Genomic DNA, 15,898 nt, shown 5'->3' with positions numbered 1-15,898 from the left:
TCTAGGATAGTTGCCGTCTCGCATCTCAAGTGATCCTTGATATATTCAATGGTCTGGCCGGGACGCACCTTGATGACCCCCCGGCTGTTCCCCACCTTCTGTGTTGGCGTTCTTTCAATTATCGCTTCATACGTACGAACGCGACCGCTCATTTTCTCAGCTAATCGTGTCAGCGCCGCAAGCCTCTTCGCGTGTTCTTCATCCCTGACAGTAACCTTTATGCAGTTCGCTGCAGGGTCGTAGCGGAAAATTGATAATTCTGCAAGTTCCCAACTTCTTGCCGTCATCTCTAGTGCTGCTGTTATAGCCTGCTTAGGTATGTCATGGACGTGTACCTTGTTAAGTGGCCTGATCGAGAGTGCAAAATGAGGTCGACTTACCCGCTCGAGGCGAAGCTGTTCGGGCTTGACTTTCCTGTTTGGATTCCGCTTGCTGAAAAAGGACCATCCGTTGTCCTCCTCGTTGTCTTCGTCATTGCTATCATCGTTGTCGTCCACGCTGTCATCCTGAATATCCATTTGGTCGTTCACTTGAGACTCCCTCCTTCTGGCCTCTTCCATCGAGGGACGCGGCACGGCGTCTTCGGCTGCAGCTCGGCGTTCACCCGGCGTTTCGACGCTCTCTGCGCGCTTCGCTCGTCGCGTTGTCTGCATTCAACTTTTCGGCGTCTCTAAGCTGAGGTGAGCATGGAGTTCCCGCGCTGGGTCCACTCGAGTGCGAATGTTGCTGTGGTGGCGACATGATGCCGTGCTCACCTGGCCGGCCTCGCCAAGGCCGCACTCGGGCTAGGCCCAGACGTGGTTAGGCTTAGGTCAGCGGGTCGCCGTCGAAAATGTCCTCGTAGCCAGAAAAAAACGTCAACTGGAGCCGTGAAAAAGCACACCACACTCACAGAAAGTGCTCACAGTGTCGTTGCTCAATGTTTTACCACGTAGAATGGTAGTTCCACACAAGCTAAAAAGAAAACATCGAAGAGCCAAAGTGGGACACGTCTTCACACTCTGGCGATCGCAGCGCCCCCCCCCCCCCCTGGATGAATATAAAATATACATTTCGCACATTTAACTAGCGTATGCAACGTCTCTGCGTGCTGTTTTAGCCAGTAATCTATAACTGTTGTTTCGCACGTTATACTTTACCATCTCTACGTTGAAGGCCAGCTAGGAGTCTGCAGGGTTGTGGCGGCGAAAGCTGATAGCGTTTTCCATGGAACGCCACCCGCGCTGGAGCACAGAAGCGCCTAGCGCGTCTCTGACAAAGTGCAATCGGCTTCGCGGTGATGGTGGTGGTAAAAACGTTTATTTCCTCTGAAAAGAGGGAGTTACATGGAGGGTGCTCTGGAGTCAGGCTTAGTGCCCTTCCCCTCACAAACACTAGGTGGAGTCCCTAGTACGGGACCCCAGTGGCTTCCGCTGCCGCCATAGCTCGTTCGACCATCGCCTTTTGGGCTTTCAGGTCGCAACAGGCGAGTAGGGTCGCCTCCCAGTCCTCCCGGGTGGGGTTTGGGTGTGGAGTAAAAGCAGGGTTGGAGGGGCACGCCCACACCATGTGGTAGAGGTCCGAGGACCTCTCCCCACAGTGCGGGCACTCCCCGGAAAAGGCAGGGTCAAAGTGCGTTAGCGAGGCCGGGCACATCATGGTGTTCGTGACAAGGCGGAGGAACAGGCGTTCCTCCGCTCTCGTTAAACCTTTACACGGGTGGGGGTACAGTTTATGTCTATCTTTGTATAATTGTGTTATTTCCTTGTAAGTGTAGGTCGGCGTGGCTTCCGCTACTTCTTCAGAGGAGGCGGGGGACGAGGTTGCCCGGTTAGAGAGCGCGCGGGCGGCTGCATCTGCTGCCTCGTTTCCTCCTAGCCCCGAGTGGGCCGGAGCCCAGACTATGAAGCGGTGGGATGGACCTCCTACGTACGAGCTATTTTGCAGTAGCCGGTAGGCCAGGTACGGGACCCAGCCCTGTTGGACGTTCCGACACGCCCCTCGCGAGTCGGTTATGATTGTCTTGGAATCGGAGTGTGTTGCCGCTAAAGCGATGGCGACTTCCTCTGCTTGAGTGACGCTTCGGGCTTTGAAGGTGAGCCCGTTCACCGTTTTGGACTCGTGGATCACTGCCGCCGTGTACCACCCGCCATGGTGCGGGCCGGATGCGTCCACATAGTATACCCCGGGTTTCCTTCCGTAGTGGTGAGCTAAGGCCTCTGCCCTGGCCCTGCGTCTACCCTCGTGGTCGTCCCTGGACATCTTAATTGGGAGTGGTCTTACGTGCAGGGCGTAACGCCATTCCTGAGAGAGTCTTACTCTCTCCTCGGTGAGAGTCGTGTGTTCTATGTGCAGACGGGCCAAAAGGCGGCGTCCTGACGGCGTCTGCGATAATCGCGTGTATTGACCTGTGAGGTGGGCTTCTCTAAGTTCATCGAAGGAGTTCGTCATACCCAGACCTTGGAGTCTCAGGTTAGACGTGGTTATCGGGAGGTCGAGGGCCTTCTTCGCCATTTTGCGTATTATCACCTCGATGATGTTCTGGTCGTGTTTGTTCAGGCGGAGATAGGGGGTCGAGTACAGGATTCTGCTTGTTACAAAGGCATTGGCCAGCCGCAAGGCGTCTTTGCTTCGCAGTCCCCCTTTCTTGTTCGAGACTCTGCGGACCATTCGGCCCACCTGATCTCCCACCTTCTTTAGTTTGTCGAGCGTGGTCGTCGCCAGCCGACGCGGGTGGATGAAAAGACCTAGGACTCTAATTTCTTTTCTTTCGGGTATCGGTTCCGATCCAAGTCTCAATTCTATCTTGTTTGTGCATTTTTTGTTGGGGCGAATGTGCACGAATTCGGATTTTTGAGGGGAGCAATGAAGGCCACATCTTTTCGCGTACTCGTTCGCCGCGGTGGCCGCCTCCTGCAGGCTGGCCTCCATTTCACCGAGAGAGCCCTGCGTGGCCCAAATGGAGATGTCGTCCGCGTACAGCGCGTGTTGCACACCCGGGACTTTCTCCAAGTGGACCGGCAGGTTCTTCATTGCCAAGTTGAAAAGCAAGGGGGATAGCACCGCTCCCTGTGGCGTCCCTCTCGTGCCTAATAGAAAGGGGCCGTGTTCCGCGTTCTGGATCTTCACGTAGGCCTGTCTGTCCGTGAGGAAGCGTTTTATATACTCGAAAGCGTTCCTGCCGCATCCCGTCTCTGATAGGTGTGTGAGGATCGCCTCGTGTGTCACATTATCGAAGGCTCCCTTCAGATCTAGGGCCAGCACTATCTTATCCCCGTTCGGATGTTCGATCGGGTTTAGTACCTCCCTGCTGAGCTGCAGCAGGATGTCCTGAGCCGATTTATTTGGCCTGAAGCCGTACATCGAGTCGGCGAAGACTCGCTTGTTTTCTAGGTACTCAGATAGTCTGTCTCTGACCATAGCTTCCATCAGTTTGCCCACGCACGAGGTGAGAGAAATAGGTCTTAGGTTATCCGTATCTATGGCCTTGCCCGCCTTGGGGATGAAAGTTATCAGCGCCGTCTTCCACTCCGTGGGAAATGGAGCTTCGCGCACCCAAATCGAATTAAAGTGTTCTAGGAGGGATTCGTATGTGCGGTCCGGCAGATTGGCTAGGAGTTTTACCGAGATCCCGTCCCTTCCTGGCGCGGTCCCGCGTTTCATCCTCGCTAGAGCGGCCTTGAGTTCGTATATTTTGAAAGGTTCGTCCAGCTCAGCATTTCGGGCTCCATTGTATCTGTAAGCGTCTCCCCTTGGATCTTGGGTTGTGGTCAGGTACTGGTCCCGAAGCTTCAGTGCAAGCTGGGCCGTATTTCCTTGAAATGCATGTACCGCTCTCTGCAGGTGCTTGTGCGTCTCGGTGCGCGTCTGGTTGGGATCTATGAGTGCCCGGAAGAGGCGCCATGTGTTCTTGCTAGACATCTGCCCAGCGGCCGCGTTGCACCTATCTACCCAGTTCGCGTCCGCGAGTTGCGCCGCGTACTCCGCCGCTTCTTTAGTGATTGCCGCGATCCGAGCTCTTAGCTTTCGGTTATGCTTCTGTCTACGCCATCTTTTGACCATGCTGCGTCTGGCTGCCCAGAGGTGGAGGAGGTGGGTGTCCACGTCCGTCACCGCCTCTGAGAGCTTTACCTGCGTTTCCGTCGAACGCAGGTTGATCAGCAGCTGTTTTGTCCAGGCTTGATATCCCTGCTCCTGGATGGAGCTTACCTCGTATTCCTTTCTAAATTTCGTCCAGTCCGGCAGCATAGTGTGCCCCGTAGGCCTGGTAAGGGGTTTCGTACGGATCGTTATGGTGATCAGGCAGTGGTCACTACCGAGAGTTTCATCCGTATTCGTCCACTCCACTCGCCTCGCGTTTTTCGTGAAGGTTAAGTCGGGACACGTGTCCCTCTGCACCGAGTTCCCTATCCGCGTGGGGCACGCCGGGTCAGTGTGTAGGGTTAGACCTAACGTGGACGCCGCCTCCGCTAGCTTCCGTCCTCGTATGTCCTCTCGATGATAGCCCCATGAGGGACTCTGCGCGTTGAAATCTCCCATTACTAGTAACGGGTCTCGTCCTGCTTCCCTGATAGCTCTGCTCAGGAGTGTGGAGAAGGTTACGTTTTTTGCTTTAGGTGGGCAGTACACGTTCAGGATGTGTAGCGGCGAATCCTCCTTTTTCAGTGGCAGAAGAGTCACCATCACGTGCGAAAAGCTGGTTTGTAATTCTAGATCTACCAAATTTGCAGTGTAGTTTTTGTGCACAAAGATGCACGTTAGGGGGTCGAGTTGGAACGTTTTGTAGTTTGTGAGGCTCACGTTCCCGCCAGGTTCCTGTACGGCCACTACTGCCGGAGTATGCTCGTACGTAGACAGGTGCATCCTAAGATCCGCTCTCTTAGTCCTCGATTTCAAGCCTCGACTATTCCATTGCGTTAATGTTATGGGACTCTTGTTAGTTTGTCTCGCCATGTTGTATCTGGAGATTGTTGTTATTCTGGAGGGGAAATTGCTCCTGGTGGTCTTCCTCCTCGTCCTCGCTTATCACCCTACGCATCCTGTAGGCTCGGGGAGTCTGGAGTCTCCTCGTGTTAGCGTATTTGCGAACCGTCATCGCTTTCGCTATCTGTTGTGAGACTATGGTGGGAATGGATTCTTGGACCCTTCGCATCATAGCTTCTAGTTTATTTTCAAGACTAGGTTCTGTGTCGCTTTCCATCGTCTCCTCTTGCTGAGGTGGCTGGGGTTTAGCTAGCGCACTTTCTAGTTTGCTCGTTAGCACCGCGATCTGCGCTTTTAGGGCTGCTATCTGGTTTCGTAACTCTGTTTCTACTGGGTTGGGTGTGGGTGGAGAGGAAGGTTTGGGAGGAGGAGGAGGAGAGGCGGTCCCACTCACCTGCCGCATCCCGTTCTGGACTATGCTGGCCCAGGTCTTCTTTTGCTTGGGTTGATCAGAAGTCGACTCCCTGCTAGGTGGAGGGGGCGGGCGATTCCCGCTTCCTCCCTTCTTCGTCTTCTTGTTTTTTTTCTTCTTTTTCCTCCTCCTTGTCTCCTGATTGCTGGGTTGTTGCTGCGCGTTCGTGCGAAATTTCGCCGTGCAGTCTCTGGAGTTCGTGGCGTGTTCGCCGCCACACACCGCACATTTTGGGTTGCACAGGTGAGGGGACCGCACCCCCTCCACAAACGGGGCTAGCGTTCCGCAGAGTCCGCAGTTTTCTTGTCTCGGTGTCGGGCAGGTATCTGGCCTATGCCCCACCGTGCCGCACAAGTTACACGCTGGTATGGTGCGGCGGTACCTTGCTACCGGTATGACTTGCGCGTTGTACAGTACAGCTCTGGGCTTGTACTTGCCTTCGAAGGTGATTCTGGCTTTGTTAGAAGTTCCGAACTTTCGGATCTCCAGGATGGTGCTTTCTCCGTGAAAGCTTTTCACCTTCCCTCGCAGGGACTCGGTGGTTTCCAGATTGGCCACTGTGATGACTCCGTGAATCACGTTGTCTTCGCTCTGTTTTACGTGCCCGTGCAAATGGAGGTCTGCTCCTTCTTGGATTTTTATCGCAAAGTCCCCGACCAGTTTGTCTGCCGCGTGGATGCTCGACGTGCCCACGATGATCAGGTTTGGGTCCGGGGATATTGTGAAGTAAAAGTTGTCCGCTTCGGCCTCCCCGACTCGCTGTCGTAGGGCTAGGCCTAGCTCACCGTGTTGTAAGTTCTTCAAGCTTGTCGCCGTTAATGGTTTGATGATTAGCACCACATCGTCTGGTCTAAATCTGCAGAGAAACTTGGGTTTCCATGCAGCTTTGACTTGCCTTGGGCCTCCGGCTGCGCGCTCATCGGATGCCTTGTCGGGTTGCGCATGGTGGCCTCCGTGAGCTGACGTGGCCTTCCCTTGTGCGCAGGCTTGGAGTTTCTGGGCTCTTGTTTCAAAGGCCCGGATCACATTAGCGTTGCAGGCTTGGTCCCGACTGGTCTGCGGCACAGTTGTCCATGCCATGCCTTCCGGGTCGTAGCCGCGTTGCTGGTTTGCGCTTGCCATGTTGGCTTGGAGCGGCCTCCCCGCCGCCGAACGCCGGCGTTCAGCCTTGAGGCTGCGTCGCGGCGCTATGGCGGATGGGAGGAAAAACGCTTAAAAAGGTCAACAAATCGGCCCACCGGATTGGGAGTGGTCTCCCTGCGTGCCGGCTGACCTGCTGGTCCTGTCAAGTCCAAAATTGTCGGGATCAAACGCGTTGGGCCGCCGCCACGGTCGAAAATCGCCGGAGCCGATGTCCCATGCGTCCGCTCGCTACGCGCGCTGGTAGCGTCCTTTGGAGAACCGCTTCGCGGTGACGAATGTTCGTAAGAACCATCGACAAATAGACGCTTATACACTTCCGAAGGGTGCGCCACGAAGTCTGGGTGCCTGGGCTTACTCTTCGATACACACGTCATGGCGCCTCCTCGCAAGGTACGAACCTCTGCTGAAGAAGCGAATCGCATAGAGCTGCGCGCGCGACTGCAACCCGGCAACGTCGGGCTCACCAGACTGCTGCCCGGAGCCCGACTTGTTGCAGTGCAAGCCACAGCTCGCCGTCAACGCCGGGCGGACGGTTCGGATCCTTCTCGTGAAAACGACATGAAGAGTCTTCGCCGCGAAGACCCTGTATTGCTTGGTGCCGGAAATAGAACTCCTGTGGACCTGCTTCAACTTGCTTACGCTGGGACTTTGCTGTGTGTACCGCGAAGGCTTGTGACTTTTTCTTTTATAATTTGGAACAGAGCTTCCATTGCAATCAGCAGCACTAGATTTACGGCCACAACTTGACCAAACCACTTTTCGGTATTGTGTTAGTATATGATCTGTGTTTTCAGAGTGTCACTGCAACGCCCGTCATAATACAGGCCGTCGTTAATAAATTACATGTCCACATGGTCAAGAGACTTTGCCTGCAAATGTCGCATCTCAATAGCTGTGAACCCACACTACGTCGTTGTACAAATACACTGAAGAAAGAGAGAATAAAAAAAGCATGGGCCTCAGTCGAGAACTAAAAAGAGCGAGCGTAGATGAAAAAGAAAGGTGCAATTCTTGCCTATAGTAAGGGTACGGTCGTACGCTATTAAATATATTGGTGGTTGCTCCAGCCTCGACCTTCCTTTTTCAGCGCATAGCGATGTCACCAAAAACTTACATCTTTCCTTTGTAAGACATCTGTTGAACAGTATGCCATTTGCAAAGCACGTGTCAATTGCCGATTACCTTTGGCGCTTAGCCACGATTAGTTGGGCCGTACCCAACATCGTGTAAGAGTGCGTCTTATTGGACAAGCGAATGCGCTGAGCAACAACGCTTTGCCTCCTTTAGCTCTGCGTTGCCTAAATCGAATATAAAGTTTATCACAGCGACAGTTGCACGTAAAACGGAGTCAGCACGCACATGAAATAATCAAAGGCTTACTATTGTGCGAACAAGAACGCGCTCGTCCAGCAAATGTGACTAATGCCCTGTGAGAAAAAAAAGAATTGTTGAACGACGAGTAGATTTATTCTTCATTGTGCCCTGAATGTTCTATTCGTCTTGTTTTCTTAGTGACGGGAATATTTTGGGGGAATTCGCTTTTAAATTTGCGTAGACTTCGTGTCCTGCAGCTTTACCAGCTGCCTCGTTCTATTCTTTTACATTCGCATTGCATTATTTTATGCCCGCTGCTACACCTAAGATGTTTAGACACGCTGGCCTTGCTGCCATTGAAACTGTTGCTGACACGAAAGTGTTTTAAATCAGGAGATATATTTCCAGTTTCACAACACGAATAATTGGGTTATTACTTGCACCTCAATTCCAGCCGCCTGCACGCCAACTCGCTGGCTGCTGCTTTTTCGGGACCGACGGTGGTGAGCAGGAACTTCATGGAATCGCCCTATATTCAACATTTTTCCCACCCGTGCTCATCCGAATGGACGGACCTGTGCTGGCACTCGACACAGGAACACAAGGTATGATGATTCCGCAAACAGCCGGTATTCGTGGCGCGTGTCTCACTGAATACTGTAGAACAAATTTACGCCCTTTGGGGCATCTCGAGTCACCGAACTATAACCGACATACGCGTAGTGATTCGGGCGAGTTGGTCTAAATTAACGGTGTGTATGCAGTGCAAAACACAAAAGACTGGGAAGATATGCGCGTGGTTAGCAGAAAGAGGACACAAAACAGCCGATAGAGACACAGAAGGTGTGAGGGTTATAGAAAGCTGTGTCACATAGGCGCGACAATATTGCAGGTAGAGAACCAGCAGCATCATTTTAAAATTACACTTATATGGCAAAACAATAACTGTCCAGAATGTAGTATATTATTGAGTACGCACGTAAAGAACAACAAATTATTTTGCGTGCAAGGTCACCGAGGGTTGATTTACGCATCTGTCGCCGTATATTCTGATACAGAACGCTTTGTCTTGTTTGCGATGGCTATGTAGCATAGCTGCTTCTCCGAAATGTCTATTACGCCCGCCGCCACCGCATAGGAACGCTAGGCGTCCTTCAACTAGTTAAACCATTTTTATGCTGTCCCAAGCGTTCATTATTACAACGCCTCTTTGGGCCGATTTAAGTACTGCCGCTGGCGAACGGAGCGCGATACATGGCCGGAATGGAAGAGCGACCGGAATCATACCGGCTTAATCTACGGCAGGGAGTAGAATAAGAGGCCAACGAGAAAAGCCGATATTTTAGTACAGTCCGCTCTTGTTTTCGGCCCTCGGTTAATTGTGCTATTCAGTTCATTTTATTGCGACAGCAATTATATGGACACACCAGTCACATTCCCGTGATCGGTGACCGTCGGCGTTGTCGTTGCCATGATGTTCCGTATGAAGTGGCCGCGCGCCGTATGCTGTAGCTGCGAGTTACAGCGCGCGAGTGTGAGCCGAGGATGGTGGCTTGACCTCGCGCTCCCAAGTGCGGAAGACTTTAAGGGAGACGAGCAGGGTGCGCGCCGTCTTCCACCGCGCGCAAGGCGCCGCGGTGGGGAGGGGGGCGAGAGGATTGTACTGAGGCAGCGGCTGCGTAGGGTAGCGTAGGGCGCGACTGAGGGCAGCCGCGCGGCGCTCATCTTGAAGGGGATCTGCGATAAGTCCGTAGAAACGTAGAAATAGCTCTATGTGACGCAGCTGCTGTGCAGACATGTCTATCTTTCATTGTCAAAAGATCAACACCGGGGCTGTAAATATTTTCAGTATGGAATACCAATGTGCCCAACATGCGGTCCTTTTCAAGCAACTACTGCAGCATGTTGGATTGAGAAGTAAAATATAAACGCACGTACTACATTGTCCATCTTTTCCAGGTGACCGTTCATCATTTCCAAGTGACTGTTTCTCACAGCCTACGCACTTATACGGAGTTTTCGTTCATCGTAAGATGCGCCTGCATGTGTCCGAAATTTCCAGAATGTTGTCGCGGATTCTAAAGCGAAAGGAATATTATGCAATCGTAATTGCAGGTTACAATTCATACTTGCGTCAGGATTCGTACTTGCATCACAATAAGCTAACTGTGCTACCACGCATTATGTTGAATTCATTTTGTTTTGACGAGGTTTCGTATTTACAATACTGTCGCTAAGGTAATTATGTTTTGTACAGGGTCACAGCTGACTTAATGTATAGTTATTGCAATATTGTATTGACATTCTGTTTTTTCAATATCCAGTTGAGCCACATTATCATCGCGCCCATGTATGTGCATTCTCTGGTAGCATCTCTGTTGAGATGACAAGTATTGTTAAATATTGCGAATCATAACCGACTTCAATAATTAAACTGCGCGAGCAAACTGAGAAGTGGCGTAAATTCCCGGGAACACACAATAACCAGCGATTACGCGGGAATGCACAACGACTTGATCCGCAGACGTGCCCTCAGTGCCACTTGTCTTTCGGGGCACCAGTACGTCCTACAGAAGACTACATTCGGGACTAACAATTCGGCAGTGTTCGCCCGTTCCCCTCGCCCCTGTGTTGTTCACCGGCACCGCAATGACAAACGCATTTAAATATTTTAAGGTGTGATGAGGCTAGCCTCGCGAACCGGGCCAAATAACTTGAGAGTACTAACGACACAAGCAGTGTAGCACTCGGAAATGTCTACGGTCTGTGAATCAACTAAATAAAAGCGGAAGAATGCCGGAGAGAAACGCAGTCGTGACTCGGAGCGACTCCCGCAGCTGCAGACCCGTGTCGGGTTACGCGCCGCTTAAGGGCGGAGGAAAGTGGAAGTGCGAGGACCGGACGCTGTGTTCGGACTCAAAGAGAGTCATCAAGAAAAGAAGAAAACTGGTATCGGTCGGCAAAACGGACTGCATCTATCAGTAGATGAAAACAAAAATTCACAAGAGTCTAGTTTGGCAATGTAAATTGCGACGTGAATGAAACACAAAAAGCACCTTGATGAAATGTGCCTTCAAACACCGTTCTTTGGAAACATCTCAAGGGCGGTATTCCCAGAGAAATCTTTGAAAAGGACATAATATGAATGGTGGTATGAGTGCAATGTTTGTTTTCCCTGTTCCCCTCAACTCATCGGCTGTTCGCTGGGGTGGCGTCGATATGTCAAAGCGCATCACGTAACGCTATCCCTCAAGTTGGTTAGAAAACGTGGGAAAGGTGGATTGCGATAGCCGCAGAAAAGATTCTAACGTTGCACGTTACTATATATATATATATATATATATATATATATATATATATATATATATATATATATATATATATATATATATATATATATATATATATATATATATGCTACTATGTTTAATGATCGCTTTGTTAGGCACAATCAAAACAGTTCATCTGGGACATTGTTTAAGTTGAAGCCTGTTGCTAGCCCCTTTTCATTATTTCTTGAGCCTGTCTCTGAACATGAAGTTTTCTCGGCTTTCATGTCTCTAAGAAATAGTTCCTCGTGTCATTTTGAAGGCATGCAGATTAGACCGGTAAAGCACGTGTTAGATATTGTCACACCGTACCTCACATACATGATGAATTTATGTTTGTCCAGTGCAACTTTTCCGAAAACAATGCAAATCGCTAAAGTGAGTGTTTTATTTAAAAAGGGAGACAGAAATGATATCCCAAATTATAGGCCTATATCCATATTGCCTGTCTTTTCTAAGGGTTTGGAAAAAATCTTACAACGCAAATTTATTAATTTTTGCCGGAAGAACAATATAATATCACCTGCCAAATTCGGCTTCAGAAAGCTTAAATCCACCGAATATGCATTGTTGGAACAAAAGGAATTCATATTATTACAGTTCAAAGAAAAAAGACTTGTGCTTGGCGTCTATGTGGATTTCAGCAAAGCATTTGATAATATTCACCATTTAACATTGATTGAAAAACTTGATAGCTATGGCATTCGAGGTCATTGTTTAGCACTAATTAAATCTTACCTAGCAAGCGGACGGTAATTTGTTCAGATAGATACGCATTGCTCAAGTATGAAGCCTATTTCAAAAGGAGTTCCGCTGGGAAGTGTTTTGGGGCCCCTTCTTTTTAACGCCTATATCAATTATGTAACGAATATTTACCTAAACGTTAAATATGTCCTGTATGCTGATGACGCCAGTATATTTGTTTCACGAACAAACTGTACAGATATAGAATATGGAACGAACCTCATACTCACTAAGCTGTGGGACTGGTCAATAATGAACCAATTAGAAATAAATACAAAAAAAAACAAAGCTGTGCTCTTTAGGCCTAAAGGTAAGCCAGGTATTTCTTATATTAAAATTATGTACGGGGAAAAAACGATAGAAATGGTTACTAGTATGAGAACTCTCGGCGTAACGTTTTCCAGTAATATGCTCCGGGACGAACACATTGACGCAGTCACAATCCAGTTATCTAGGGTCATAGGCAGGACGTGGAAATGTAAATCACTATTGCCTTTTAAAGTTAAACTTCTCACTTATAACTCGCTTTTTTATTCATACCTCTATTATTGCTTATTGGAATGGGGTACAACTAGCTTTGTTAATTTGCATAAATTACTTGTCTTGCACAAGAAGTTTGTTCGGCTGCTCTTTAATGTCCCCTACAACTCCCATACTACAAACTTATTTCAGGAAGCCAACATAATTTCTGTGTTAAAGTTATACCAGTACAAGTTAACAACTTCATTAAGGCGGGAAGTAAACCTGAACTGCTCCTTTCTATTAGAATTTTGTAACCTTGAACTCAATGACAAATTTTATGTTACCTGTCCTAAAGAGATATGGCGGGTGGTCAGACCCAGAACAAATTATTAAAGGGAAAAGCAGTCATACACAATGGCAATGCTTCTAAATAAATATAATAATCTAGGCGTTGATGTCACGCAAATAACGGCCCAACAATTGAGAGACTTGTATGTGCAGGATTTTTAAATTACTGGTTAAGTGTACATCCTCTCGGCTAGTATGTATATAAAGTGTGTATACATGCTTCTGTATATATATATGTGTGTGTATATATGTGGGTATTCATACGAGTGTGTACGTATATACGGGTATATGAATGCATGGGTGTATATGTATGTGTATGTATGCGTGTATATATATATATATATATATGTTTAGTGGCGTCTTTTTATTTCATTTGTATTCACCACGAGAACAGCACAAGCTACCCTAATTTTGATCTAGTCACCAGTGGCTGTGTATATATATGGGTATGGGTGTGCATGTGTATTTGCGAGTATATATATATATATATTGTCACGCATAAATGCCCCGCTCCTACTTCATTCGGCATAGATAACATGTTCAATGCACGGCTGTAGCAGCTTCAGGTACGAGTGATATATATATATATATATATATATATATATATATATATGAGGGTCTTCTGGCAACATTTAAATACAATAATTAATGTCTACCGCGCATGCGTACGCACGCACACACACACACACACATACACACACACACACACACACACACACACACACACACACACACACACACACACACACACACACACACACACACACACACACACACACACACACACACACACACACACGTAGTGACGTTAAAGAACACAGTAGCAATACTGCGAAGGACAAAACTAGCTTTTATTGGGCGAACCTGTGCCCAAAAAGACAGCCTACACTTAAAGCACAACGATAGCGGCGAACACAGTCGGCGATCGTCGAAAATCTGATCAGCGGGTCAAGCACGTCGGCTTTTATAGATCAGTCGTCGAATGTTCCAGAGTAACCGCTAGGACCCGTGTGTCTTCCACAAAGTTCAACAGTATTCGCGTCGCGCGTACATGCAATCAGATTACACAAGTTGCGGGGAAGAACAGCGGATGGAACCATCGATAACCTTCCAGAAACTTCTTTTACATGCAGGCGCGTCCTCTGCGCTGTGCAATAACATTTGTTACGTGGTGAGAAGCGGTCGCCCGATAAAGATAAGGAAGTGCACGTGTCATTATATATATATAGATATACATCTTGTAACGGAAGGCCACTGTCATTATCATGGTGCACCACCTTTAATCACGCCTCAGTTTGTTCTCAGATGCGAACTTCTCCGTTGACCTAAGATCGAATTGCTAATGGTATTAGATGTCCTAATATATTATCGCAAATGATGGGATATTTATCTGCCAGAAGGGCTGCATGTAACCTTTATATTTCCACCTGCGTGTGTAAATACATTGCCTTTTTTTTGTGGGGGAAGTGGGCATAAATGGAAATGTCGCATTTGGTCCTATATTCTACGGTAATTTATCTGCAATATTCGTACTTCATTCGCCAATTTCGCGATTCGAGCACTCCTACTTGCAGTCAGAAACAAAAATTTTATGGTCAATGATATATATATATATATATATATATATATATATATACCCGCCGTGGTTGCTCAGTGGCTATGGTGTTGGGCTGCTGAGCACGAGGTCGCGGGATCGAATCCCGGCCACGGCGGCCGCATTTCGATGGGGGCGCAATGCGACAACACCCGTGTGCTTAGATTTAGGTGGACGTTAAAGAACCCCAGGTGGTCAAAATTTCCGGAGTCCTCCACTACGGCGTGCCTCATAATCAGAAAGTGGTTTTGGCACCTAAAACCCCAAATATATATATATATATATATATATATATATATATATATATATATATATATATATATATGTGTGTGTGTGTGTGTGTGTGTGTGTGTGTGTGTGTGTGTGTGTGTGTGTGTGTGCGAAGGTTGTGGGATCGAGGTTGTTTCTTCATCCACCATTATTTCCATTAATTTATCGTTTATTGATTTCATTGCATCTTTAAGGCATCATTAAGGAGTGGGCATCATCATCTTGTGAGCATCATTAAGGAGTGTGCAATGGAAGTCGGTGGTAACTCCGTTAGGTAGGATACCAGCAAACTATCGCAGGTGTTTGAATCCCACCGATGGCAACGGTTGTTGTGGTCGCACCGATGGTACGACCTGTTGGGAACTCGGCGCTGACGCCCGTGGTTGTACCTGGGTCGCAAGCCCCAAGGGTAGCGTTGGCCTGGCGGCCTGGGGTACAACTGGAAGCATCCGAAGGTCCCGGCAAAGCATGAGTCGACTGGTAACAACAAAACAACTTGTTTATTTTAACATCGCAAAGAGTTGGCGGTCAGGTTGACCGAAGTAGAGAGACGGGAGAGCACTTTACTCAACAGAAGAAATCGGAGCCCTCTTTTGGCGTCCGGGGGCAGCTGCTTTTATACTCTCGCAGTTCAGGGCAAGAAGGAACCCCTCAATAGACGAGCACGTGATTGTACAATGGGATAAGGTGACGCATACTGTCGTAGCGCCGCTGGTCGGGCACAAAGACTGGGAGGAGAAGGTAACTTCTACTCTCGCAGCGCCTCTGGTCGGGCACAATGGCTGGGAGGAGAAGGTGACTTCTACTCTCGTAGCGCCTCTGGTCGGGCACAATGGCTGGGAGGAGAAGGTGACTTCTATTCTCGTAGCGCCTCCAGTCGGGCACAATGGCACATACACTCACACACGCACATGAAGACACGTGGCATCGGAACATGCCTGGACGCGCTTGGCGGGGAGCGTAGCGGCGACGCCGAACGGGCCAAAATGTCTGCCGCTTTGTTGCAGTCGCGCCGGCTAAACCGCGCGTCGTAGGCGAAACGTAACAGACCGCCCCGCCGGGGGAAGGAGATCCCGATGGACAGGGGACTGCATCCGCTGTCCGGAGGGATGTCGCTCGATGATGCTCATAACCGAAGTCGGGCGTCCCTCGACGTTTCTTGAGCGCAGCGCACAGAGAAGGCCTCGTTCTCTCGTTCAGGTTCGCACGGGACACTGCAAAGTGACTTCGGGAGAGTTCACATTTTTGTTCTCGTTCCCGGCAAGCGTTAGAACTACGCTGAAACTCAACTGCTCAGTCAGCAAGCACGGCACAACCCTC

The 15,898-nt window shown here is 49.1% G+C and overlaps 1 protein-coding gene across 1 annotated transcript in view; it reads left to right on the top strand.

Moving 5' to 3' along the window:
- The window catches only part of LOC142590649 (homeobox protein Hox-A4a-like), a 71,939-nt gene that overhangs the window by 18,646 nt on the left and 37,395 nt on the right, over positions 1-15,898 (top strand). The window contains exon 2 of the mRNA XM_075703024.1: positions 8,286-8,436. Coding sequence (XP_075559139.1) covers positions 8,350-8,436 — 87 coding nt within the window. The 5' untranslated portion in view covers positions 8,286-8,349. The remainder of the gene's footprint in view (positions 1-8,285; positions 8,437-15,898) is intronic.

The sequence above is a fragment of the Dermacentor variabilis genome, chromosome 8 (genome assembly GCF_050947875.1).
Source record: "Dermacentor variabilis isolate Ectoservices chromosome 8, ASM5094787v1, whole genome shotgun sequence".
In the NCBI taxonomy this organism is placed as follows: domain Eukaryota; kingdom Metazoa; phylum Arthropoda; class Arachnida; order Ixodida; family Ixodidae; genus Dermacentor; species Dermacentor variabilis.
Note: the sequence above shows the minus strand (reverse complement) of the source record. Positions and strands in the feature narration are given on the sequence as shown.